The following is a 26,976-nucleotide window of genomic DNA, read 5'->3' on the forward strand; positions in this document are numbered from 1 at the left end:
AGTGGTGGGTGAAGGAAGAGATGAAGATACAGTAAGAAAATTTGGATTAGGAATAAGAAATGAGAAAGGTGAATGACTAATCAGATTCTGTACAGAAAATTCATTAGCAGTGGGTAACACATTATTTAAACATCACAAAAGGAGATGTTACACATGGATATCACATTTGAATAGGGACAGATATCAGTTGGCCTACGTCCTGATACAAAAAAGGTTTAGGAACTATCTGAAGACTGCCAAAGCTCATCCAGGAGCGGATATAAATTCAAACCACAACCTAGTAGTGGGATACATACAAGTGAAGTTGAAAAAAGTCTGGAGAGGTAAAACAAAAGAAAGACTAAACATAGAAAGACTCAAAGAGGTAGGAAAGGCATCAGATTTGGAAAACAGATTCATGGAAAAATGGGAAAGAGGTAGTGTTGATGAAAGTGTTAATGATAAATCGATAAAAATGAGGGAAGGACTCACAGACTCTGCCAAAGTAGTAACAGGAATCAGAGTACTCTAAAGTACCGGGAACAAATGGATAACAGAAAACATGTTGAAAAAGGTGGAGGAGCATAGAAAGTGAAAAAAGGTAGAAACTGAAGAAGACAAAAAGAGGTACAGGAAACTGAACAATGAATTAAGAAGAGAAACTGAAGAAGCGAGGGAAAAATGGATAAAACAGAAATGCGACAAAATGGAGAAAGAGGGAAAGTATGAAATGATGTATAGACTGGCTAGTGAGAGAGTTTTTGAATGTAAAAGAAAGAGGAATAACAAGGAAATAGAAAGAGTGGATGGTACTCTAGCAGAAGAACCACAGGAGGTTTTGAACAGATGTCTGTATAAGGAGGAGGGAATAAAGGAAAAATTAATGTTGAAGAGGAGCAATTTGTGCCGGAAGATGGAAAGGTATTCACCATCTTGGAAGCAGAAGTAGAAAAGGCACTGAAGGAGATGACGAATAGGAAGGCATGTGGAATTGATGATTTGCCAACAGAACTGCTGAGTCTGGGAAACAAGGCAAGAAAAGAAATGGTCTACCTCTATAACGAGATATATGACAAGGGGAATGGCCTGAGGACTTCCTTGCAACAGTTATGATACCAATAGAGAAAAAGAGAAACACTAAAAAATGTGAAGATCATAGGACCACCAGTCTAATTTCTCATGCAGCTGAAGTGTTGCTGAGAGTGTTGAATAGAAGGCTATATGGCAAGCTGGACAGAAGGATTGCAGAGATGTCCTTGGCTGTCAAGAACTATAGGGGAAAGGCATATGGAAAAAGGTAGAGAAACCTTTGCTGCTTTTATAGATTTAGAAAAGGCTTTTGACAGAGGTCAGCGGCACAAGCTGATGGATGTTTTGAAGAGGAAAGGAGTGGATTGGAAAGAGAGACGACTGACACAGAATCTGTATTTATGCCAGAAAGTAAGGATAAGGATTGGAAATGAAATGACAGAAGGAAGCAGCATTGCACGAGGTGTTAGACAAGGTTGTTGCCTTTCCCCACTGTTTTTTAACGTGTACCTTGAGGAGATTATTGTGAAAGGCTTAGGTGGGAAAAGGAGAATATGTATTGGTGGAAGGAGAATAGAATGTATACGATTTGCTGATGACATGGTATAAGTGGCAGAAAGTGAGTGGGCAGTGAATAACATGCTGAAAGATCTGAATGAAGCTTGTGTGGAATATGGAATGCAAATAAACACAGCAAAAACAAAGAGTATGGTCATCAGTACAAGACACAGACAGTCCAATATTAAAATAGGACAATCTACCATTAGCCATTAAATATCTTGGAAGCACAATAACTGAAGACTTGAGATGTCACCAGGAGTGAAAGCTCAAATTGCCATAGCGAAGGAGGCATTCAACAGAAAGAGGAGACTATTATGTGGCAAATTAGATAAAGGTCTAAGGAAAAGGCTTGGCAAATGTTTTGTCTGGAGTGTGGCACTATATGGGGCAGAAGCATGTACACTGAGATGAGAGGATGAAAAAAGGTTAGAAGCATTTGAAATGTGGATGTGGAGAAGAATTGAGAGAATAAGCTGGATGGAAAGAGTGAGTAATGAAAGTATTGGAAAGGGTTGGTGAGGGAAGATGTCTGCTGAAGGTTGTAAGAGAAAGGAAAAAGAACTGGTTGGGACATTCATTGAGAAGGGAGCGCTTACTAGCAGATGCTTTGGAATGACTGGTTTGTGGAAGAAGACCAGAGGAAGAAGGGGATACAAGATGATACACGACAAAGGAAAGAGGAAATTATGCAGACCTGAAGAGGATGGCAGAAGACCGGACAGCCTGGAGAACTACCATGTGAAAACCTGCCTTTTGACAGAACACTGATGATGATGTATACATCAAAAAAGCAACAAGCTCCGAGCAAAACAGTGGCATGCCAACCTCTCCCCAACAGTTTCCATCATTACAGTGTCGAATCTCTTAAATGTTTATCGACACTGAATAACAACCTTTTGTTTCCTACTTCCCAGATATGTGAACCATTGTTGAGCTCTTTTCTTAATCCCATATGATGAAGTATTTCACAGTCCACACAAGCATATACTATTATTAAATCAAAGAAAAATTCTTACCTATTGTTTAGCCCTGATAGTGCCTCACAGGCAAAAAAAGTAGACTGCTTTTTATGTGGATACTCCTCTCCTGAACCCATACTGCAAATTAGGCAACAAATTATATGTACCAAGATGCACCACTACCCTCTTGTACATTGCCTTTTCAAAAACAACTGGTAAACATTACAATAAGGGAATACAGGCACTAGGAGCCGAGATTTTTCTAGAAATTTGCTATTATATTTGTGGCCAAGTCTGTTAATCAACAGAAGGATTCCATTTATAAATTTACAGTCACCCTTGATACTGAGCCTTGCCCAAATATTCTTGCATGAAGCTTCAATCCTTATCTCAGTGGATTTGACTTTGTTTCTGCAAGGAGTAGGCCTATATCATGTGTCCATTTTCCACTAGCTTATCCTTCAGATATAAACTTAGATGTAGCAGAAAAATCTTACGGGGATTGGGAGGGGGGCGCTCGAAAAATGAATTCTTCCCTCTGAAAATGCTGCTGGTTTTTGGAAATTCTTCACACATTAAAATTTTGTCCACTCTTTACAGAAATGATGCTATGAGTGTAGATCATGAGTCCTGGGAGTCTTCATACAAGTAACAGAACGTAATACACATAGAAGGCAAGAAATGGCATTTAACAGTTTATCAGTATAAAAAGGTTTGTAAAAAGGGTAATCATATACTCATATACTATGCCATCATGTATACACAGTCTTCATGTGATTCAAGGAAGGATTTACTTGTATCGACAGAAGTTACGAGTATTAATGTTGAAAAGAGGCCATCCAAAACTCTTTAACCAAGGGATTCAGCCTTTATTCATCATAGAAATAGAGAATAGTTATCATCAAGAGATAGATATAAACCAGAGAACTAGACATGCGTGTCTGTTGTGCAATTTAACATCTACATAGATGATTTGGTGAGGACCTGGAAAAAACAAAACATGCTGCAGGGGACAGTACATAGTCTACATAACATCTCTTAAGCACAGCATATAGTTTACAGCTTTCCATCTACACTGTCATCAAAATCTGATTGCAGATAATGTTGACAATCTGGTGATGTAAGCAGTGACTGGGAATGAGATGTGGAAAGCTCACTTTCAGGATCTTGTTCAAAGACTTAATGCTGCCATTTTTACTATTCCAACCTCTTGTTGACCCCTGTTCACGAGTCAAGGTTTTTAACATTGGCCTCTTGTTAAAAATATTAGCTTATTCCCAAGAATAAGCAGCTTTCACTCACTTAATACTCAGCAGAAATCAAACCTGCATTTGGATCAGACTTCCTTAACTCTTGTGCAGAAAGGTGTGCAGTTGACTGCTGCATCCATTTTCAATAAGCTACCACTCGAATTCAAAAATCTTAGCAGTAATCCATACAATTTCAAATCAAAACTGAAGTTTCCTCATGGATCACTCCTAATCTGATGAGTTCCTTGAAAAATTAAGCTAATTCTTGATGAATTGTTGATTTTGTTTACTTAAACTTGTGGACTGACTTTTTTCGGGCTCATAAACATTTTTTATCTGTTATTACTTTTTATGTTGTAATCTCATGTACTGACTTGTTCCATGACCTTTGAGATTTGCTCCTACAGAACTTGACATGTAAATGAAAAATAAAAAAACCAAAAGAAAAAGGAAAGAAGCATAATTTTTAATAATGAAGTCATTAGGACTGAAGCAGTTCAGAGAGTGCAAGAAAACTTGTCATATCCTTATAACAGGAACCATGTTGGCATTTGTATCAAAGAAATTTAGTGAAACTAGAGAATATCTCAACCCAAATTGAGAGGCAGGGATGTGAATACCCCATGTCCTAAATATAAGTTCAATGTGCTACCTATGGTGCCATCCTATTCAAAAAAGAAATAGTGTGATGAGTATTAACAGATGCTTAGCAAATTCCTCAAGAAATGAGGTGATAACTCTTAGCCTCCCTAAAGCCTCTTCTAAATGTACCACAACCGTCGATAACATTTCAGATTTTAAGTTCAAATGAATCAGTCTCATTACACAACTCCAGCTAGCAATCTTCTGAGCGCCTTACACTCTGGATGAATGTACACAATCTAAATTGCTTGAGAGAACTTCCTAATGTTTATAAGCAACACTTCAGCTTAGCAAATTTGCCAACGACTGTAGTGGTTATTTACGTTATTCTGTGACTTAATTACGCAACCATTACGTTCACGGAAGTTTTCAACTACCAAACTGCCGAAAAACCGACACACATTAGGCATGCGTCAATCAATAACACTATTCGATATCACCAGATGCACATCAGAAATGGCCTTAACTGAACATTAAAACATATGCGTCATTCCTGCCTCTGCAGATCCTTTCTGCCAATAAGCCTCCGAGTAAACAACGACTACGTCTCAGTTCATAGGACAGATTTTGATGCGGAGTATTAGTGCTATACATCGTGTTACATAGATGTAATGCATCCCTCTACCATACAAGGTTATTTATATGAATTCAGAAATCAATGTCAGTACCAAGTCAAACGCATCAAAGCATCATTTTAAAATGGGAGTGGTAAACTACAATACCTGACTTTGCCTGAAAAATGCCAGTGTGACGGTTCCACCATAAGCCATATTCCCCTTTCATAAAAATGTAATACTGATCTGTGCGAAATAACTCAATGGATAACTCATTAACTTTATATGTAGACATCATCAATATACTTTTCGTCTGTCAAACCCAAATGTCAATTAGTGTGCCGCCATATTTGAAACAATGTTGGGGCGTTAGCAAAGATGTTCTGTCCGCAAAGTATAAAATATAGCATCGATGTTTACTAATTGATCGTTTGTTCGGTAGTGTTAAAAAACTTCTGGATCTGCTCACTACATTTACGTTACCACAGGAAACGAAAACTTGCACATGCATCCTCTCTCCTTAAGAAGAACAGTTATCGCACCTCTGGAAAAACCCTACTGGCTCACTGGCCAGCCAGTCTTTTAATGTAGTTCCGTATCGTCCTTTGCCTCACTTACATGATGCAGGTATAGTCACAATATCGTACAGCAATAAGCACAGCGCAACTCTATAAATTAATATAAAATTAACATTTTAGAGTGTACTCAAAAATTGATACAATGAACTAATGCATGCTCTCTCAACAAGTAAATAGTAATTTGACATACATGCAGTAACTTTGAGAAACACATTAACACGTCGTTTAGAGTTAGACTAATATACAAACAAAATAAAAAAAATCACGGTGAGCACAGCACGATTCGAATGACAATGAAAAAAATACAAGTATTTGTTAGGGATTCAAAATAATCTTTATTATAAAATAATTTATTTAACAGGTAATTTTTAAATTATAACTTAAAATTCCATCATCTTCTATTCCCTTGAAACTGTCAGGGCTTCTCCAGCTTCGTTCTATAATGGATCACATATTCTGAATTTTTGTTTCTCGAGCGCTTTCTAAATGTAGGTTCTTACTGGTAAGTGTGTTGTATTTATGGAAATCGGACTCTATGTGTAAGCTACTCATGTATGTTCTTGTATGCTGTACACTTCTGAATATGTACAAAGGTTCTACTGTATTGCATTGTGTTTGTGGAGAGTTGTTTGTAATAATTCTAATGGTGTTTAAGTATAATTTAAAAATGTCTCTCAGCTGAGAGTTTGTTACACCACAAAGCATTATTCCATAACATAAAATAGAAAGGAAATAAACAAAATACACTAATAATGCATACTCTATGTTACAAATTCTAGAAATTCCTCTCAGTGCAAAACAGACAGAATTGAGTTTTTGAGCTATGTATATGACATGGTCTTTCCAGCTCAAGTCATGATCAATGCACATGCTCAAAAATTTTGTAGACCATACTTTCTCTATTTCCTGGTCACTCAATAATAAATGGTTATCATTCTTCTTATGTACTTTACTGAACTATATGTAATTAGTTTTAGTTAAGTCTTAATTTAATAGTAATGAACAACTGAAGTACATACTACAGATCTCATTGTGCTGTAGTGGATAAGGATTTTCTGTTATCACTTATATTTACAATTGTGACATGATTTTGGATTAACTGTTGAGGCATTTAATGTCATTTCTGTATATGAAGAATAATAGGGTGTCATGAACACCACCGCATGGGACACGTGCTTCCACTTTCTCAGCATCTGTTACCAACGTTCTTTTTGCCTGTTTTGAGATGAGATGAGTTGACCAACTTGAGTTCTTGCTTGGAGATACAGTTCAAACAATTTCCTTTGAATTCCTCTAATGCTTATTGGCTCTAGTTCATTAAGGAGAATTGTGTGGTTTACTGTATCTAAGGTGTTGGAAGGATCTAGGTTGATTCCTGCTCTAACGTTCTGACAACATAAAGTGTGAGTGTGGGTATGGGTTATACTGATTTATTTCCCCAAACCACATTCCACTTCTTTATAAGGTGACTTACCTGCAATTTTGCAGCCTGTCTTCTTTACAGCTGGAAAATCTCTTGACTTCTTCTCCGTTGAATAGCGCAAGGTACAGGAACTATTAAACCCCTTTCTACTTATAAAATGAGTAGACATACAAACTTTCCTTTTCGTCAGTTAATGATGTATTTGACTTTCTTGCACAATATAATTCACACTTTCAACGTATATATGTAACTATCTGTAAGTACCTTCTACTGTCGAACATTACAAAAAAGGAGTTACAGTTAAAAGAAAGTTGGCTTGACTACCATGACTTTCTTAAAATGAATCAGAAAATACGTCTTGCCTCTACCAAGGCTGAGTCAAGAGTCTACAAGAGTACTTTTTCAACTGTTCTTGTTTCATATAACAATAGTCAGTGACACAAAAGCACAAAGCTGCGTATTAATTCCATGGTTCTTCCACACAAACTCGCTAACACGTCTACAGATTGCTCGGCAGGAACTTGTCGGTGCCGTTCGACCGCTGTGTCTACTTTCTTCCCGCGACTGATTTTAAACCTGGACACAAAAACAGTGTGCTCCCTGCCGCTGTTGGATAAGCAGCTGCCAGCATCAAGTCGTATACTCTTATCTCACTTATTTGTTACATAGTTTAATTCTTAATTTCTTTGCATGTTTTTGGTACTTGCATTGTTTAATTCATAAATTTCGGGCGTATTATAGTATTTGAGAGTGTAGCATCGCGTTTTAGTACCTGAATAGTGTAAAATCGTGTAGTCTCCTTCCGCCGCCGAGCAGTGTGTCAGCAGTGCACATGTAGCAGCATTACTGCATCTATTAGGCAATCTTGTATTTTAATAACCGTTTAAATTTTGTGTCGAATTTTTTGTGCTCTCTGTAGATTAGTTGAGACGTTCTTTGCACAACAGTTTTTAGCGTGGATAGGGACTGTAACTGCTGTGTTCGGATGCAGGCTGAGTTGGCATCCCTTCGCTCCCAGCTTCAGGCAGTGTTGACTTCGGTCACACAGCTTGAGGCTGTTGCCAATGGGCATCCGGATAGGGGTTTGTCGGGGACGGCCAGCTCGTCCCACGCATCCCCCGATCGGACTACGACTGTGGCTGCCTGGGATACTGCTCACATTGAGGCTGATACCTCACCTGTGGTAGAGTGGGAGGTCGTCTCGAGGTGTGGCAGGGGGCGAAAGACATTCCGGAGGGCTGAACGGAAGGCCTCTCCAGTTTGTCTGATTAACCGGTTTCAGGCTCTGTCTCAGGCTGATGCTGATCTTTGGCCAGACATGGCTGCTTGTCCTGTTCCAGAGGTTGCCCCTCAGTCTGCAAGATCCGGGCGATCGCAGAGGGTGGGCTTACTGGTAGTTGGGAGCTCCAACGTCAGGCGCGTAATTGGGCCCCTTAGGGACATGGCAGCAAGAGAGGGGAAGAAAACCAATGTGCACGCCATGTGCATACCAGGGGGAGTCATTCCAGATGTGGAAAGGGTCCTTCCGGATGCCATGAAGGGTACAGGGTGCACCCATCTGCAGGTGGTCGCTCATGTCAGCACCAATGATGTGTTTCGCTATGGATCAGAGGAAATCCTCTCTGGCTTCCAGCGGCTATCTGATTTGGTTAAGACTGACAGTCTCGTTAGCGGGATGAAAGCAGAGCTTACCATCTGCAGCATTGTCGACAGGACTGACTGCGGACCTTTGGTACAGAGCCTAGTGGAGGGTCTGAATCAGAGGCTGAGATGGTTCTGCGACCGTTGGGGCTGCAGATTCCTCGACTTGCACCATAGGGTGGTGGGGTTTCAGGTTCCATTGGATAGGTCAGGAGCCCACTACACGCAGCAAGCGGCTACACAGGTAGAAGGGGTTGTGTGGCGTGGACTGGGCGGTTTTTTAGGTTAGATGGCCTCGGGCAAGTACAGAAAGTGCAACAGCCTCAAAGGGTGCGGGGCAAAGTCAGGACATGCGGGGACCAAGCAGCAATCAGTATTGTAATTATAAACTGTCGAAGCTGCATTGTTTAATGAAATTAAATTTAGAAAAATAAACAGTTACCTTTTTTAAATTTGTTTTTAGTTATTTGCTCTTTCTTTCAGTCAGTATGAACTTTGTTGTAGAACCTCTTAATTACATGTGGTAATAAAAATTCATTTAGACAAAATTAAGTACATTTAAAATTACGTGAACTTAGTCAACCCTCTCATGCTGATAAATTCGTATTAACTGATTAAGAATATTTAGTTGAGAATTATATCTTTTACATAATTCGGCCTTGGCACACATTTTCTAAATGCAGTGGGTTTTTTTTTTTAAATATTTACTGAATTCTTTCCCGGCGTTAGCTATGGAACACAAGACTGTCTCTATTAGCAGAAAATGGTTAAATATTGCCAAGCCGACCTCAATGTTTAACTATCATTGATAAAACACACTTCACTATACATTTAAGTTATTTGAAAGAACCAACAAAATGTTGGATTTCAACGTTAACTATTCGCCTATGAATGCACAAATGTGAAACTAGTAATAAATTCCATCAGTCTCAGGATCGCTGTAAAAGAAAAACATTTTCTTAATTCACTGTTAATTTTTATCTGCTCCCAATTAACGGGTTTGGTTAATTTTTCTTAGCGGAACAATTTTTTAAATGTACCGCCGCTGCAAATCATTCGGTCGTGGCACAGCCCAGCAACACCAGTGATAATTGCTAAAAATGCTTTAAAGGAATATTATAGATGACAGGGGCAAGCTAATTTACATTAGTAATACACACTTTTGATAAATTGTAATGTATTTAGACCACAACAATAATTCAACTTACATTAGTTTGCAATTTCTCCTCTAATGGCGGCTAAATCTAGATACAGACAGATGAAGTCTACCCATTCATAAAATGCTACGTCACAGGTTCCTCTCTCTCTCAGCTCTCGAGGAAGAAGACAAAGAATGCACACTATGTATTCGTATTTATATCACTATCAACCGTTAATGTCTCATTGCAATCTGTGGCTGTATTTTACATGTTTGTTATCGCAGATATTGACACATTTCGTAATTACATTATGAGTATAGAAATATTACAATCGTAAATACATCGATAATATTATTACAGAAAATATTACAATAATAACGAATGTCCTTTATACAAAATTAAATAATATTTTTTGTTAAATAATTACAGTATATACAAATTGCTTCATAGCGGCGTATATAGTATAATTAAATTTTAGTTTATTAATAGTTTGTGTGTGCTGCAAGGGAACGTTACAATTGGTAAAGTACCAGAACTTCAAGCGCTGATAGAAAGCACCGAAGCTGATATCGTTATAGGTACAGAAAGCTGGCTGAAGCCAGAGATAAATTCTGCCGAAATTTTTACAAAGGCATAGACGGTGTTTAGAAAGGATAGATTGCATGCAACCGGTGGTGGCGTGTTTGTCGCTGTTAGTAGTAGTTTATCCCGTAGTGAAGTAGAAGTGGATAGTTCCTGTGAATTATTATGGGTGGAGGTTACACTCAACAACTGAGCTAGGTTAATAGTTGGCTCCTTTTACCGACCTCCCGACTCAGCAGCATTAGTGGCAGAACAACTGAGAGAAAATTTGGAATACATTTCACATAAATTTTCTCAGCATGTTATAGTCTTAGGTGGGGATTTCAATTTACCAGATATAGACTGGGACACTCAGATGTTTAGGACGGAGCATCGAGTGATATTATACTGAGTGCGCTCTCCGAAAATTACCTCGAGCAATTAAACAGAGAACCAACTCGTGAAGATAACATCTTGGACCTACTGATTACAAACAGACCCGAACTTTTCGACTCTGTAAGTGCAGAACAGGGAATCAGTGATCATAAGACCCTGAATATGGAAGTTAATAGGAATATAAAAAAAGGGACGAAGGTTTATCTGTTTAGCAAGAGTAATAGAAGGCAGATTTCAGACTACCTAACAGATCAAAACGAAAATTTCTGTTCCGACTCTGACAGTGTTGAGTGTTTATGGATAAAGTTCAAGGTAATCGTAAAATGCGTTTTAGACAGGCACGTGCCGAGTAAAACTGTGAGGGACGGGAAAAACCCACCGTGTTTCAACAACAAAGTTAGGAAACTACTGCGAAAGCAAAGACAGCTTCACTCCAAGTTTAAACGCAGCCAAAACCTCACAGACAAACAGAAGCTAAACGATGGCAAAGTTAGCGTAAGGAGGGCTATGCGTAAAGCGTTCAGTGAATTCGAAAGTAAAATTCTACGTACCAACTTGACAGAAAATGCTAGGAAGTTCTGGTCTTACGTTAAATCAGTAAGTGGCTCGATACAGCATACAGTAAGTGGCTCGATACAGCATATCCAGACACTCCGGGATGATGATGGTATTGAAACAGAGGATTACACGCGTAAAGCTGAAATACTAAACACCTTTTTCCAAAGCTGTTTCACAGAGGAAGACCGCACTGCAGATCCTTCTCTAAATCCTCGCACAAACGCAAAAATGGCTGAAATCGAAATAAGTGTCCAAGGAATAGAAAAGCAACTGGAATCACTCAACAGAGGAAAGTCCACTGGACCTGACGGGATACCAATTCGATTCTACACAGAGTACGCGAAAGATCTTGCCCCCCTTGTAACAGCCGTATACCGCAAGTCTCTAGAGGAACGGAAGGTTCCAAATGATTGGAAAAGAGCAGAGGTAGTCCCAGTCTTCAAGAAGGGTCGTCGAGCAGATGCGCAAAACTATAGACCTATATCTCTGACGTCGATCTGTTGTAGAATTTTAGAACATGTTTTTTGCTCGCATATCATGTCTTTTTTGGAAACCCAGACTCTACTCTGTAGGAATCAACATGGATTCCGGAAACAGCGATCGTGTGAGACCCAACTCGCTTTATTTGTTCATGAGACCCAGAAAATATTAGATACAGACTCCCAGGTAGATGCTATTTTCCTTGACTTCCGGAAGGCGTTCGATACAGTTCCACACTGTCGCCTGACAAACAAAGTAAGGGCCTACGGAATATCAGACCAGCTGTGTGGCTGGATTGAAGAGTTTTTAGCAAACAGAACACAGCATGTTGTTATCAATGGAGAGACGTCTACAGACGTTAAGGTAACCTCTGGCGTGCCATAGGGGAGTGTTATGGGACCATTGCTTTTCACAATATATATATAAATGACCTAGTAGATAGTGTCGGAAGTTCCATGCGACTTTTCGTGGATGATGCTATAGTATACAGAGAAGTTGCAGCATTAGGAAATTGTAGCGAAATGCAGGAAGATCTGCAGCGCATAGGAACTTGGGGCAGGGAGTGGCAACTGACCCTTAACGTAGTTAAATGTAATGTATTGCGAATACATAGAAAGAAGGATCCTTTATTGTATGATTGTATGATAGCGGAACAAACACTGGTAGCAGTTACTTCTGTAAAATATCTGGGAGTATGTGTGCGGAACGATTTGAAGTGGAATGATCATATAAGATTAATTGTTTGTAAGGCGGGTGCCAGGTTGAGATTCATTGGGAGAGTGCTTAGAAAATGTAGTCCATCAACAAAGGAGGTGTCTTACAAAACACTCGTTCGACCTATATTTGAGTATTGCTCATCAGTGTGGGATCTGTACCAGATCGAGTTGACGGAGGAGATAGAGAAGATCCAAAGAAGAGCGGCGCGTTTCGTCACAGGGTTATTTGGTAACCATGATAGGTTACGGAGATGTTTAGCAAACTCAAGTGGCAGATTCTGCAAGAGAGGCGGTCTGCATCGTGGTGTAGCTTGCTCGCCAGGTTTCGAGAGGGTGTGTTTCTGGGTGAGGTATCGAATATATTGCTTCCCCCTACTTATACCTCCCGAGGAGATCACGAATGTAAAATTAGAGAGATTCGAGCGCGCACGGAGGCTTTCAGACAGTCGTTCTTCCTGCGAACCATTCGCGACTGGAACAGAAAAGGGAGGTAATGACAGTGGCATGTAAAGTGCCCTCCGCCACACACCGTTGGGTGGCTTGCGGAGTATAAATATAGATGCAGATGTGATACGCAGTAGGTAGGATTTTATCATCCCACATTCGTATCTAGATTATCGAGTGTTCGAGACAGTAGAAGGCTGAGTAGTTCTAGAACCATACGCGACTGGAACAGAAAAGGGAGGTAATGACAGTGGCACGTAAAGTGCCCTCCATCACACACCGTTGGGTGGCTTGCGGAGTATAAATATAGATGTAGATGTGATGCGCAGTAGGTAGGATTTTACCATCCCACATTCGTATCTAGATTATTGAGTGTTTGAGACAGTAGAAGGCTGAGTAGTTCTAGAATTTACACAGAAATTCGCGAATCACTACACTACCACACTTTTGTTATTTTCTAAATTACTGACAATGTCTTCCGTTTAGGTCTGTATAGCTTTTTTCGTGCTTTGCCCACTATGAAAACCATGTTGGTAATAACTCAAAAGATTGAAGGTGTCCAGGTAGCTTATGAGTCTGATTTTCATCAGTTTTTCAAAGATTTTTGAAAAAAGATTGAAGAAGGGATATAGGTCTGTAGTTTTCTATCTTACATGCATCTCCACTTCTGAATAGTGGTCTAATATTAGAAATTTTCAGCCTCTGTGGGAACACAAATTTACTAATTCATAAATTGGCAATGTTTACTAGTTGTTTTAAACTTTATGTGGCAAGTTTTTGTATTAGTAGCATTGGTACTTTATCCATTCCTGCAGACCTTTAATTGCTTTCAGCATTTCATGTCCGTAAGTGGGACTTGTTCTCATACTGCTGACTTCTTTTGGTGCTGTTATTTTCTTTTGTTTGGTAAATTTCATGTTTAACTTCTCACGTACACTTAGAAAGAAGTTATCACTGTAATTGGGCAAGGCTTCCTTCTTTTTCTAATGTTATCACTAGATTTAAGTACAATGACCTGTTCTTTACAGCTTTTTCCTTTTCTCTTTTAACAATTTCCCATGTAGTTCTCGATTTATTGTCTGACGTCCTTAGTAATATATCTTTACTTAGTGCTTTTGCTGGATTCATTGTCTTTCTACATATATTTTTTGTAATCTCTTACATATTTTTTTAAATTAGGGTCATCCAAGTTTTCATTTCAGAGTTGAGTCTTTCATAGTCTTGGAATAATTTTTTATGCTAGATGTAATCCATGAATTTATATGTCTATGCCTCGATGAGCTGATGTTGACTTATCTTTTTGGAAAGCATACTTCAAAATTTATCATGAAAAGAGAAAAGGAAACATTCTATGCAGCATTTGTTTTCGCTTGTGACAATTCTTCTGTCCAGGATTGGTTAGTCAGTGTGACAGCAGACTGATTGCAATTTTCATAGGGGTAAAATTCTTCTGTTCATATGATTGGACTTGTGAGAACTTTAATGATAATTGCAATGTGATCATATATTGCTAGGTCAGTATTCATATCTTTTGAATCTGAGTTTTGTATATTGGAAAATATATTGTCTGTGAGACTTTTTAAGCTGTTTGGCACTGTTTTAGGGCAATTTGTATTAGAATATAAGATGTAACTGTGTAGAATATTGAGGAAGTGAATATTAATTGAACTATCTACCTACATACTAACATTAAAGTCCCTACATGGATCGTCTTGTTCATGTTTTCTGATCATTATCAGATGTTGAGCAGTGCCTCAACCTTATTTAAAATAATTTCTGGGTCACCATATGGTTATCTATACAGTCACATGACATTCAGTTGAAGTGCTGTAACCTCAAAATGTTTTTTTTTACACTCAGTGATTCGACATTTGCTTATTTTTTCACCTTAGTCCTTGATTGTACATAAATGCAGACACCTCCATTTTTGGCTTCCTTCCTAGAAGAGCCACTAAAAAGCTACATGGTGGAATACTAATGTTTTCTAGTTCATAACTTTTGCATCAATTTCTTTGAATACAACACTAACATAAATGGCTTCTTCTCAACTTCTAGAACTTTATTTTCGAGACACTGTAAAATAAAGGTAAGTACTTTTAAGTTCTTACAGCTGGGTTGAGGAAAGTTCATACTTGCATTGTCTAGCGTTACTAGCTTCTTCGTGCTGAGGCTTCATACCAAAAATCCGTTTGGAACAGAGGTTTCCTGCATCTTGTATTTCTTCCTGCTAGATGTGCTGATACTGGAATTCCTGTTGAATCTGATGACATGGTGACTGTTGGCACATCATTCGACATTCTTCTTGTTAGTGATGTAGTTGTGTGTTACGTAGCTGCTTCTGATAGTGATGAAGCACTTGCGGAGGCCCCTGTCCTAGACGAATCATTTCCTTCAACTGCTTTTGTGGGGAGTGAAGATTCTTGTGCTGGGCCTGTCGTCGGTGATTAAGTTTCATTTTCTTGTTGGAAATTTTCAGTTGCTGGGTTTGGCGGTGGAACTACCATGGTCAGGTTATTGTTGTCTTTAACTGCTTTCACTATATTAAGGATTTCTCAACTCGTAAATGATTTTCCTAGTTTATTTCTGTATAGCCCATGCCTGGTAAAATGACTTCTTCCTGCAGTTGGTACTTTCACATATGTGGCGTTCAGGAGATTCGGCAAATTTTCTATTGGTAACTGTTATTTCTTTGTTGACACACGAGTTTTCTATAAGATCATGTCTTTGTGGAACGCCAGCAATAGAGAAATTAACATTTGTAATTTTCCGTAATTTACTTCTTAGTGCTTTTGTGGTGAGCGTGCCCTAAGTCCTTCAAACATCATTAGCACTTCCTATTATAATACAGTTGCTTCCAGGATTCAGAAAATTTTCATAGTTTCTTAGAACTTCATGTAAGGGGCCAACTGTTCGTTATTCCATTAACCTTCGACACAGTTTTTATGTTACACATATGGTCAGTTAAGCCCTTTCCATGATCGCCCAAAACATTATACACTGTTTAATTAATGGCTGCCACTACCCAAAAACTTCACCAGGCGCTGCTTTCGGTCTTACAACAACACACAGCTTCATTTCTTTGTTAATATACGCAAAATGTTTGCACTGTGGTAAAATTGATTTTGTCTTCAACTACATAAATGTTCTTCAACTCATTGTAGCCATAAACAATTCTTGCAATCACGTATTTCTATAAACTTAGTTCAGCATCGTATGCACAATTCAACCTATCCCAGAAATATTGTGACAGATGTTACAGTGAATATGAATTTGCAGGGTTTAATACTACTACAAAGATATTGAATATATTTTAAAACTAATGTTTTCATTATAACGATAATAGATTTTTGCTTTTGACTTTGAGTGCAGATGGATAGTTTCATGTTCCATGGATCATTTTCACGGTACAACTACATCTACATCTACATGGTTACTCTGTAATACGCATTTAAGTGCCTAGCGGAGGGTTAGTTGAACCATTTTCATACTACTTCTCAAAAATTGTGATGATGTGGAATAAGTCATTTTGCAAATTAGTTTGCAAATGTGCCTACAAGCTGATCATTTACATGTGTTTTTTGTTTTCTGTTTTTTGTTATTATTATTATTATTATTATTATTAAATATATGAATGTGAGTTACTGATTCCTATCCACCACCTTTTTAACATTACACTAACAGAAATTCTTCTGTGGAATGGAAGGAACAATCAATGAGAAACTTTTTCAGTTCGTCTTCAAATTTTGTTTTGTTGCCTATCAGACATTTTAAATCACTGACTAAGTGACCAAAAAGTTTAGTCACAGCGTTGTGCACCGCTTTTTGCGCTAAAGATAACCTTGTTGTGGAGTAATGAATGTCACTGTTTCTGCTGGTATTGTAATTATGTACATCATTATTCTTTTGGAACTGCAGTGAGCTATTTACAACACACTTTATGAGAGAATAAATACACTGAGGGGTGAAAGTCATGGGATGCTTGCTAATATAGCGTCATATCTGCTTTTGCACAGAATAGTGCAACAGCTTGATGTGGCATGGGTCAACAAGTCGTTGGAAGACTCCTGTAGAAATACTGAGCCATGATGCCGCTATAGCCATCCATAATTTTGTGCATGAACAGACCTCTTGAGTGCATCACATAAATGTTTGAAGGGATCCATTAGGGCGATCTGAGTGGATAAATCATTTGTTTGAACCTGGTGACATGGCGCATTCTCATCCCCAAAATTTTTATCATGGTTTGAGAACAAGTAGCCGAACATAACCATTTCCAGTTAATGACTGGTTGAGTTGGACCAAACGGCCCAGTTCATTTCATGTAAACATGCCATATACCATTATGGAACTGCCATCAGCTTGCACAGTACCTTGTTGACAATTTGGGTCCATTGCTTCATAGTCTCTGTGCCACCCTCCAACATTACCATTAGCTCTTACCAACTGAAATCTGGAGTCATCAATAAGGTTATAGTTTTCCAGTAGTCTAGGATTCAACCAGTGTGGTCACAAGCCCAGAAGAGGTGCTGCAGGCGATGTCGTGCTGTTGGCAAAGGCAGTCACGTTTGTCGTCTGCTGTCATAGCCCATTAACGCCAAAATTCAATGTACTGTCCTAACGGATACGTTCGTCGTACATCTCAATTGATTTCTGCGGTTATTTCATGCAGTGTTGATTGTCTGTAAGCCATGACAGCTCTACATAAACGCCATTGCTCTGCCATTCCGTTGCCTGTGTTGATAGGTAATGCCTGCAAATTGGTATTATCTGCACAATCTTGACACTGTATATCTCCGAATATTGAATTCTCTAGCGATTTCCGATATGTAATGTCAAATGGGTCTAGTTCCAACTATCATTCAGTGTTAAAAGTCTTGTAATTCCCATCGTGCAACCATAATCACGTCGGAAACCTTTTCACATGAATCGTCTGAGAACGAATGGCAGCTCACTAATGCACTGCCCTTTTGTACCCTGTATACACGATACTGCTGCCATCTGTATGTGTGCATATCGCTATCGCACGACTTTTGTTACCTCAGTGCATATAGCATTCGAAGTTGGAAGACCATTGTGAGAAGATTTACAGATCTAGTTCTACTGAACAATCATGATGTCAAACTGTGCTTGAGAAACAATGTAATCAAGTTACAGTCATTAGTACATAATCAGTTTTCTTCGCCAAGATTTCCATTGTACTTAAATGTGCCTATTACTAATCAGGATACTTAGAGCATCGCCTGGCGCAAATTGGGCATCCTGCTCAATATTGTTTTATATTGTGCTGTCCACTGCGCGTGTTATGTGAAGAAATTTTTTCTGCATGGCATAAAACAGCGTTAGGTTTTAAGTATTTCTTTACAGATAGTCATTACTGTAATGAATTTGTATCATAACAATGTGTTATTTCACCCCTGTGTATATTCTGCAGCAGCGCAGCCACAATGCCCAGTACTTTAAATAGATGTCTACATGACGATTGTGTGTGAGCAACATATATTATTCTTACTGCACGTTTTTGAACAACGAAAACTTTCTTAAAGGCGAGTCACTACAGAACATTATTCCATATGAGATTATTGAATAAAATATGCAAAATATATCCGCTTATTGATTTGTCTCTCCCCAAAACTTTCAATGATTCTAAATTCAAATGTGGCCAAATAAGTTGTTTTGGGAGTTTGTTTCCACACTATTTATTATTCTTTCATCTCATGTTACAATCATCGTTGGTTTAGTTCATCTAGATGTGATGAACTGAATATGTTGTGGCTCTTGCAGTTTAAAGAAAAAGGCCATAGTAAACAAAAATAATTTTTGGTTGTTAATGTAACGAAGGCCACAGTGGGCAAACGTTGTCAGCAGTATGATTTGGTTGCTATTAAAAAAAATGAAGTCAGTCATTCCTTGTAACCTTGTGCTTTAATATACTCTTTTAAATAGAGGCAATCTCCAGATTTTACGAGTTACCTCGGGTTATGGGCCCAGTTGTGCTGTATATATGGAGAAACTGAAAAATGTTAATTTTCGAGTTTAAAAAGGGTGTACTTTTTTTCCGGAAGAAGGTTTTTGTTATCGTTTGTTGAAATATGGCTTCAGCAGCAGAACATATAGTATTAAACAGTGTGCTGGAATTAAATGATGCTACAGGTCTTCCATTATGGGACTAGCAAATAAATGTTATCTTCACGTCAAAGAGCCTTGGCGTTTACATTACCAGGAGCATCAAGAAAGACGAAAACGGAGAACACTCCATAGTGAGAACAAAAAGACACATTTGCAAACTACTATATTTTGAGAATCGTAGATATGTATGTTAAGACATTCGTCCTTACCTGTGAAACGTCTAAAGAAATTTATGATACACTTAAAGCAGGTTTCCACATGCATGATTTCTTACATGCGCATCTTCCCACCATCACCTGAAAAAGTCAGCTTACCTGTGGAAACACCCTACTTCCACACTGGCATATCAATCTATACATGAAGGTGGGTTTCCACAGGCATGAATTTCTTATGAGTGTGTCACCCTGTAACCTCCCCCCTCACTTCTCGACCTTAATGACAGTGAAAATTTAAACCGCGTGTACCTAATGGAAATTTGGGAAAAGCAATCGTCACCGAAGTTAATCTATCGGTAAAGAGGGAGGAAAGGGTTACATCTATATGAAAGGAAAAATGCAAATGAAACTGGTGGAAATTAATTTTGAAAAGGGGTAAAGTTAATAAAGAAAGTAAATGTGCGGCCGTTACATTAACAATTAACTAGCGGTAATTAGATATTTGAGATTTGGGGGAAATCACGGTCGCCAGTCCTAAGGACAATTACTATAGTAACTGAAAAAGAAAGGTTATTACACATATAATTAACACTAGAAGCGTGGCAACTGAAGGTTGACACGTGTAGTGTGAAAACTGGAAGTTTGTCAGAAGTAATAAATTTCGCTACACTCTGACTTAATTTAGCAAAAGAATTAATAAAACCGGAAAATCGAAAGTTAATTTAGTGACTGAAGTTAATAGTGAGCTTTCTTTCTGAAGCACATCGAAATCCAGTAAAATGCGGTTAGTCTTGGACTACCTCAACAATCATTTCAAAAGCAACTTGACTCTACGCAATTTAGAAACAAGAGATTTTACTTTGAACTTGAATTGAATGATTCTGAACTATTAACAATAGTAAAATTTAGTACGTACCAAGCTGAGCTGCAGTCACAGGTAAGCTAAAATATGCTAACAAAACTCGCACTCTAAATATGTGCTCGTGTAACCTAAATATTGTAGCCAGCTACTGAACTTTGAAATTAAAGCAGTGAAATCTAATTATATTATTTTAATGCTGGCGTTTGAATTTCAACGACACTCGGGTTCATTTCGGAAAAGGAAGGGAACCTGCTTGGCAATGCAATTGGGACAATGAGCAACAAAGGTTCATGCTAAGTTGCTGTAATTTTGCGAGGCAAATGGAACAATTTGAAAAGCTGAGGTCTGCCATACAGTTCTGAAACTTTGCGTGCTTTTAGTCTTCCTTGTTGGTTGATTGAAGGTTTGAAGCCGTCGATCGAGGAGGTGGCGACAGTCACTCATTGTCGGCCGTCGCTGTTGCAGAAGCTGGATGTTGGCGCGCCTTCTTCTCGACACGGTCACCAGGCGAAATGGGCTCTTGATGTGCGCCAGCTAATGCTTCCCGTCCGCGACACCATGTCAGAAACTATCATCGCGAGTCGAGCGCAATTACATGCTGCCAAACCCCGAAAGCGCGGCAACTCGCGGGAGCGTCACACACCTGCTCCACTCGCTACTCCCGCCAGACTCTCACTGCCCGCGCTCCACGCGGCAGAGTTAACACTACCAAAGATCCTACACACTTTGATTCTTCACACGACCCATCGATGTAATCGTTCGATAGCAGTTTTCCCTAGGCAAGACCCAGCGTAAAAATACAAATAATATTTACGAAACAAACCAATTCTACATCGACATAAGTGCATAAATATATATATATATATATATATATATATATATATATATATATATATATATATAAACAGTAAAACAATTACAATATATAAAGAGACAGAAATGTCATATCTTGAGGTAACAAAACAAGGAAAAAAAAAAATAGTACAATAGATGAAAATAGGAGGATATGCATTTCCGGCGTTACACGTGCCCCACATTGTCTGAGGATGTTCGTGTAACGTAAACGTAGTCAGAAAATGTCCCAAAAAAGAAACAGCGGAAATGCATATGCTCAAAATATCAACAAAAGTTAGCATTCGTCTAATTAACCATAAATCAATTTTTAGACCATAATAATTGAGTGGAGACACTCCTAATCTTATTCCACTCTGTCACCTTGCACAAAATAAAACAGGTTGACAACATATTAAAATTCATAGAAAATATAGAAAATGGTTTAGCTATTCCAAAATCATTAAAATTCGTAACACTATGAGAAATGGAATACTATTTGCAAAATTAATTAGATTGCATGGTCATAAAAACAGGTAGATCAAAATACGCAAATAAATAATTAAATAGACTACACATTTCATATAACCTTTTCATAATTAATATTCTCGTCACGAGAATCTACTTAACGCTAAACAAGAAAATAATATTCAGTAGATCGAAAAAAACATAAATATTGACAGCAGAATTCCTTCACATCAGCTGTCCGGGAAGAAAAACTATTCCGCCTTTCGTACCCGCAAGTACAAAGAATGCCGAGAGCGGCAAGGAGAGCCTACGGCGGCACAAGAGCCGACAGCGGCTCCGCCTCGTCAGTATTGTTGCGCCCGCCTGTGCGGCACGCTTGATCTCACTCGCCTGTCTAACGGCATTTCCAGAACGTCCGCTTCACTGAATTCTTTGGGAAAAACTCACTCCCGAGTAATCTCAAGGAGTCCATTAACACTATCACAGTGGATAACTCAACACTGTCCATCATCACACGCATGTACTAGCCTGAAACTTAAAACACCGTCTAAGTACATCGGCAATGACTAGTAAAACACATATTCATGAAATCTTACAGCTAGTTACAAAATCATGTTTACATTGCTTAATCTACTGTGACTCAGCTGAAAACTTAAACTAGCAGCTTGGATTTTTCAATTGATAAATAATCACTTTCTCTTAAATCATTTAGTCAAAATTAATTACTTATTAATTACAACTTCTTTAATGTCCTCTTGGTCAGGCAAAAGCATGGCTATCTAGCAAACCTTAAATCTTACACTCTATATTTACATATTGTACAAATTACGCATTGTGTGGTATTAATCGATCCTAGGTTGGTACAATTTCAAGTCTACTATATTCCGTATACCTAATCGTTTTCCAGAGCTTGGATACTCAGAGCAATAAGCATTTGTGTGAGGTATACCAATGACTTTATATGGTCCATTATAAACAAACTTAAATTTAGAGATTTCATTGTCTATCTCGCTCGATTTCTCATGAGCTTTTACAAGTACTAAGTCTCCGATTGCAAACTTAGCAAAACGCGCTTTAGCGTCATGACGACGTATGCGTGCATCGGCTCTTAGCTTCATTACTTCTCGCAAACGATCTTTTTTCACACCAATACTAATGTCAATCCGTGGAGGGAATTTGATTATCTCTTCCAATTCACTTTCTACACCTTTGTCAATGCCGAGATTCCTCACGTTACGGCAGTTCAAATTCATTCCTACGTCAATGTCATCCGGCCAGTTAACAATGTGTATAGGCTGGTATTGCCTATGCACACCGTCTCCTGCCTCATCAAAACTAACTACTATTGTTTTATCTTGGGACGTACATGTCAAAGTTTTGCTTTCGCAGTTAATCACTGCATGGTACTTTAATAGCCAATCTAACCCGATAATTACTTCCGTAGTTAAGTCTGGCACGACGACAAACTCTTGTTCAAATCGTGCCCCACATATCTCGAAGTTGACAAAAATCTGTTTCGTGACCGGTTTACTGGCCTTCCCAGTAGCACCGATAATTTTCACTCCTTTTACTGGCATAACTACGATGCCAGGTCTGTCTTTCAGTAACTCAAATATTTTCCCAGATACAGCACTCAATTCTGCACCGGTGTCAATCAACACGTTTAGTTGTAGGTCGTGCATATTAACAGACACTACTATCTGTCTACACTTGTCCTCGACTGTTTCTTTATTTTCCCACAGTAAATCCTCGTCTATATCCAGGTCATTCCAGAAAAAACCATCCGGCTTTGATCCTAAATCCGGTTTATCTGGCGGCTTTTTCAGCCTCTGTTCACATACAGTTTTAATTTCAACACGTTTGTCCTGAGGCTTAGTCTGTAGCGTCGCCTCCAATACCGAAAGCTTTTCCTGTAACTCGTCAACTAGTGAGTGTTGCTTTGCTATCAATTCACTAATTGTCACCTTCGTTGATTCCTCTTTAATCAGATTGATCTCATCTGCCAATCTACCTGGAGACATGTGCCCAGTAGTATCTGCAATTACTTCCTCTAGATCTGCGCAACCCACACTGTTATCTTCTGACCGTATAATGTCAGCTCTAACCTCATACACGCTGTAATCTACGTGCTTTTCTACCAATCGTGTTCGGCTATCACTAAAATTTTCGTAATCTTTCTCCTTAATACTCTCGCAATGTTTAAACTGGATGTTCGCGTCGGATGGGTCGGCTACTTCTACCATTACAACTTTCGGTAAAGCCTGCCGGTTAGGGCCAGAACTTTCCGTTACTACTTCAACATTCAACTCTTGCGGGACGAAACACGACGCATCTTGCTCGTGCTCCCCATTAACATCAACTATTTCTAGTAAAGTCTGCCGGTTAGGGCCAGAACTTTCTATCACTTCACAATCACTATCTTCCTGCGGGACGCGACGCGGCAAATCCTGCCCGCGCTCCCCATAAACACTTCTCCCGTACAGGCCCCTATAATCTCTTAGTTCGTCGTATAAGCGACCGAACTGCCTTAACCAGACCTCATCCCTCTCTGCATCTCCTCGCTCGATGACGGACGTTTTATCCGACATCTGATCTTCTTTCAACACTTGCGAATCATTCTTAAACTCAATCTCCAGTTCCGCTGTGGGTATTACAGCTGCCACTTTATAGTCGATTTCCGGAACACTACTTAAATTGTTCTCACTGACAGTGAATGTATTTTCTACTGCCGTGTCTACAGCTGATCTACTACTTGTGGGCGCACTCCTTTCTCGTAACACTGGCACACTCTCCCGCCGTTGATTATTCCATACGGAATTTTCATAACGACGACACCTGGGTTTTCTCCTGTTATTGGACCGCCAAAATTTCTCCACGCCCGGTCGGCCCCTCACCGGCGCGGCTAATGGTTTCCCTGCCTCGTCCCAGCAGATACGCTCCCCAGATGCTGCTGAGGCGGCTGATCACACCCTCTGGCGTTATTACTATTCTGTGAAGCCTGTATCACGTTAGTATGATACTGGTTTCCGTCATTCCTCTTATTATTTGCATTGTACCGATTGTTATTACGGTCCGAACCATTATTGTTATTGCTGCCATGGTTGCGGTATGCATTATTCCCATGGTTATTGTTGTTGTGGTTGCTGTGGTACCCGTTGTTGTTACCACGGCCTCTACCACTGTCGCGATTATTGCGCCAATAGTCCTCGTCCTCAACTCTTCCCAGGAAATCATTGATTGTCCTGTGATTGCTTCCTACATAGCGTTTAGTATCATCTGGAAGCTTCTTGTAGAGTTCCCAGACTATTTCGGATTCCGTGCGGCGATCACGCAAATATTCCAACTTGCGGATCCAGCCCTCACAAAACTCCTTCATCGAGCCGCGCGAATTCGCATCGAAAGGCCTCGATACGACAAATTTGCGCCAGACACTTTGCTGTTTTTGCTCTGACCAGTATACAGCCAGAAACAAATTTTTAAACTCGTCAAAAGTCAGGTTCGTAATGTTGAGGTTTAGGCCCCAACGCTTGGCATCACCAGCCAACACATCAATAACCGCTTTAATTTTTCTCTCATTAGTCCATGATCTGGGTAAAACTCTTTCACAATTTTTAATGAAATCCGTCGGGTGTATACCGCCTTTTTTCAAGGGGTCGAACCGCTCCTCTTTCGTCAACAACTCCGAACTATGTGCACAGATTGGCACATAGCTCTGTTTTTCGTCAAGTTTCCTTTCTAATTCCGACACCCTCGTAATCACTTGGCAAGTGGTTGTCGCAAGCGTTTCCACTTCCCTCTTTTTCTCTTCGCAGGTGTTAGCCTGCTTCGTCACTTTGGTATCTACTTCGGATACTAAAGCCTTTAAAGTTTCCACCTTCTGTTGATCCTCTTTTCTCACTAATTGAATTTGTTCCGTCACCTTATTCTCGATGATCGGAGCAACTGCGTCTCCTACACTTTTCTCGATTCTGCTAATTTCGGAATCAAAACGAGTATTTATGCTCGCAATTACCGCCTGAACGCCTATCATTTCCTGTTTAAGGTTACCGATTTCGGTATTAATCACGACAATATCGTCTTTGATTTTATCAACTTTTGTGTTAACAACTTCAACATTGTTGTTAACAACATTAATAGCTTTGTTCTGATTGTCTAGCATTCGTTCAATTTTTTCAGACTGAGCTACTTGCTTGGCAGCCTGAGCTGCTTGCTCGGCAGCCTGAGCTTCTTGCTTGGCAACCTGATCTTTAATTTCTGCCGATTGACTCTTGATTTCGTTAATCAAAACATTCAATAAATCAGTTAAATTCCCGGAAACCACCGGTTTTACTTCCGTAGCGGCTTCCTCTTTCATTGTCCCCCCGTATTCGTCATCAAGGGATTCAGATTTGATTTTCACTTCCGATTAAGAAACATTTTCTAAAGTCTGGAACTCCATTTCTGCTCTTTGTTGCGTTTCGGCGGTCGCATCTTTCATGCTAGCCGCCTGCCCCGGAACAATGGGTACCGCTGTGCGCGTTTCCCACTGTTCGACCTATTGTTCCGTATCCAAGTCTACCAAATTTTGGTAATTGTTGCCTTCACTCATTTTAATAATTTTCAATATAAATGCAAAATCTCAACTCTAATTAGGATTCCTCACACGAATATTCTCGCTGACGTATCGACCATTTCGTAACCAGTACTTTGTTACGAGATTTGCACAATGCAAAATTCGTGTCCAGAACAACCTCAAATTTGAAGATTGTCCTGTCACCAGGTCGCCACGTGTAACCTCCCCCCTCACTTATCGACCTTAATGACAGTGAAAAATTATACCGCGTGTACCTAATGGAAATTTGGGAAAAGCAATCGTCACCGAAGTTAATCTATCGGTAAAGAGGGAGGAAAGGGTTACATCTATATGAAAGGAAAAATGCAAATGAAACTGGTGGAAATTAATTTTGAAAAGGGGTAAAGTTAATAAAGAAAGTAAATGTGCGGCCGTTACATTAACAATTAACTAGCGGTAATTAGATATTTGAGATTTGGGGGAAATCACGGTCGCCAGTCCTAAGGACAATTACTATAGTAACTGAAAAAGAAAGGTTATTACACATATAATTAACACTAGAAGCGTGGCAACTGAAGGTTGACACGTGTAGTGTGAAAACTGGAAGTTTGTCAGAAGTAATAAATTTCGCTACACTCTGACTTAATTTAGCAAAAGAATTAATAAAACCGGAAAATCGAAAGTTAATTTAGTGACTGAAGTTAATAGTGAGCTTTCTTTCTGAAGCACATCGAAATCCAGTAAAATGCGGTTAGTCTTGGACTACCTCAACAATCATTTCAAAAGCAACTTGACTCTACACAATTTAGAAACAAGAGATTTTACTTTGAACTTGAATTGAATGATTCTGAACTATTAACAATAGTAAAATTTAGTACGTACCAAGCTGAGCTGCAGTCACAGGTAAGCTAAAATATGCTAACAAAACTCGCACTCTAAATATGTGCTCGTGTAACCTAAATATTGTAGCCAGCTACTGAACTTTGAAATTAAAGCAGTGAAATCTAATTATATTATTTTAATGCTGGCGTTTGAATTTCAACGACACTCGGGTTCATTTCGGAAAAGGAAG

At 39.1% G+C, this 26,976-nt stretch overlaps 1 protein-coding gene across 1 annotated transcript in view; it reads right to left on the bottom strand.

Annotated features, from left to right (window-relative positions):
* The window catches only part of LOC126474913 (phosphatidylinositide phosphatase SAC2), a 373,240-nt gene extending 367,903 nt beyond the window's left edge, over positions 1-5,337 (bottom strand). The window contains exon 1 of the mRNA XM_050102409.1: positions 5,143-5,337. Coding sequence (XP_049958366.1) covers positions 5,143-5,272 — 130 coding nt within the window. The 5' untranslated portion in view covers positions 5,273-5,337. The remainder of the gene's footprint in view (positions 1-5,142) is intronic.
* Between the last annotated feature and the right edge of the window lie 21,639 nt (positions 5,338-26,976).

The sequence above is a fragment of the Schistocerca serialis genome, chromosome 4, assembly GCF_023864345.2.
Source record: "Schistocerca serialis cubense isolate TAMUIC-IGC-003099 chromosome 4, iqSchSeri2.2, whole genome shotgun sequence".
Lineage (NCBI taxonomy): Eukaryota > Metazoa > Arthropoda > Insecta > Orthoptera > Acrididae > Schistocerca > Schistocerca serialis.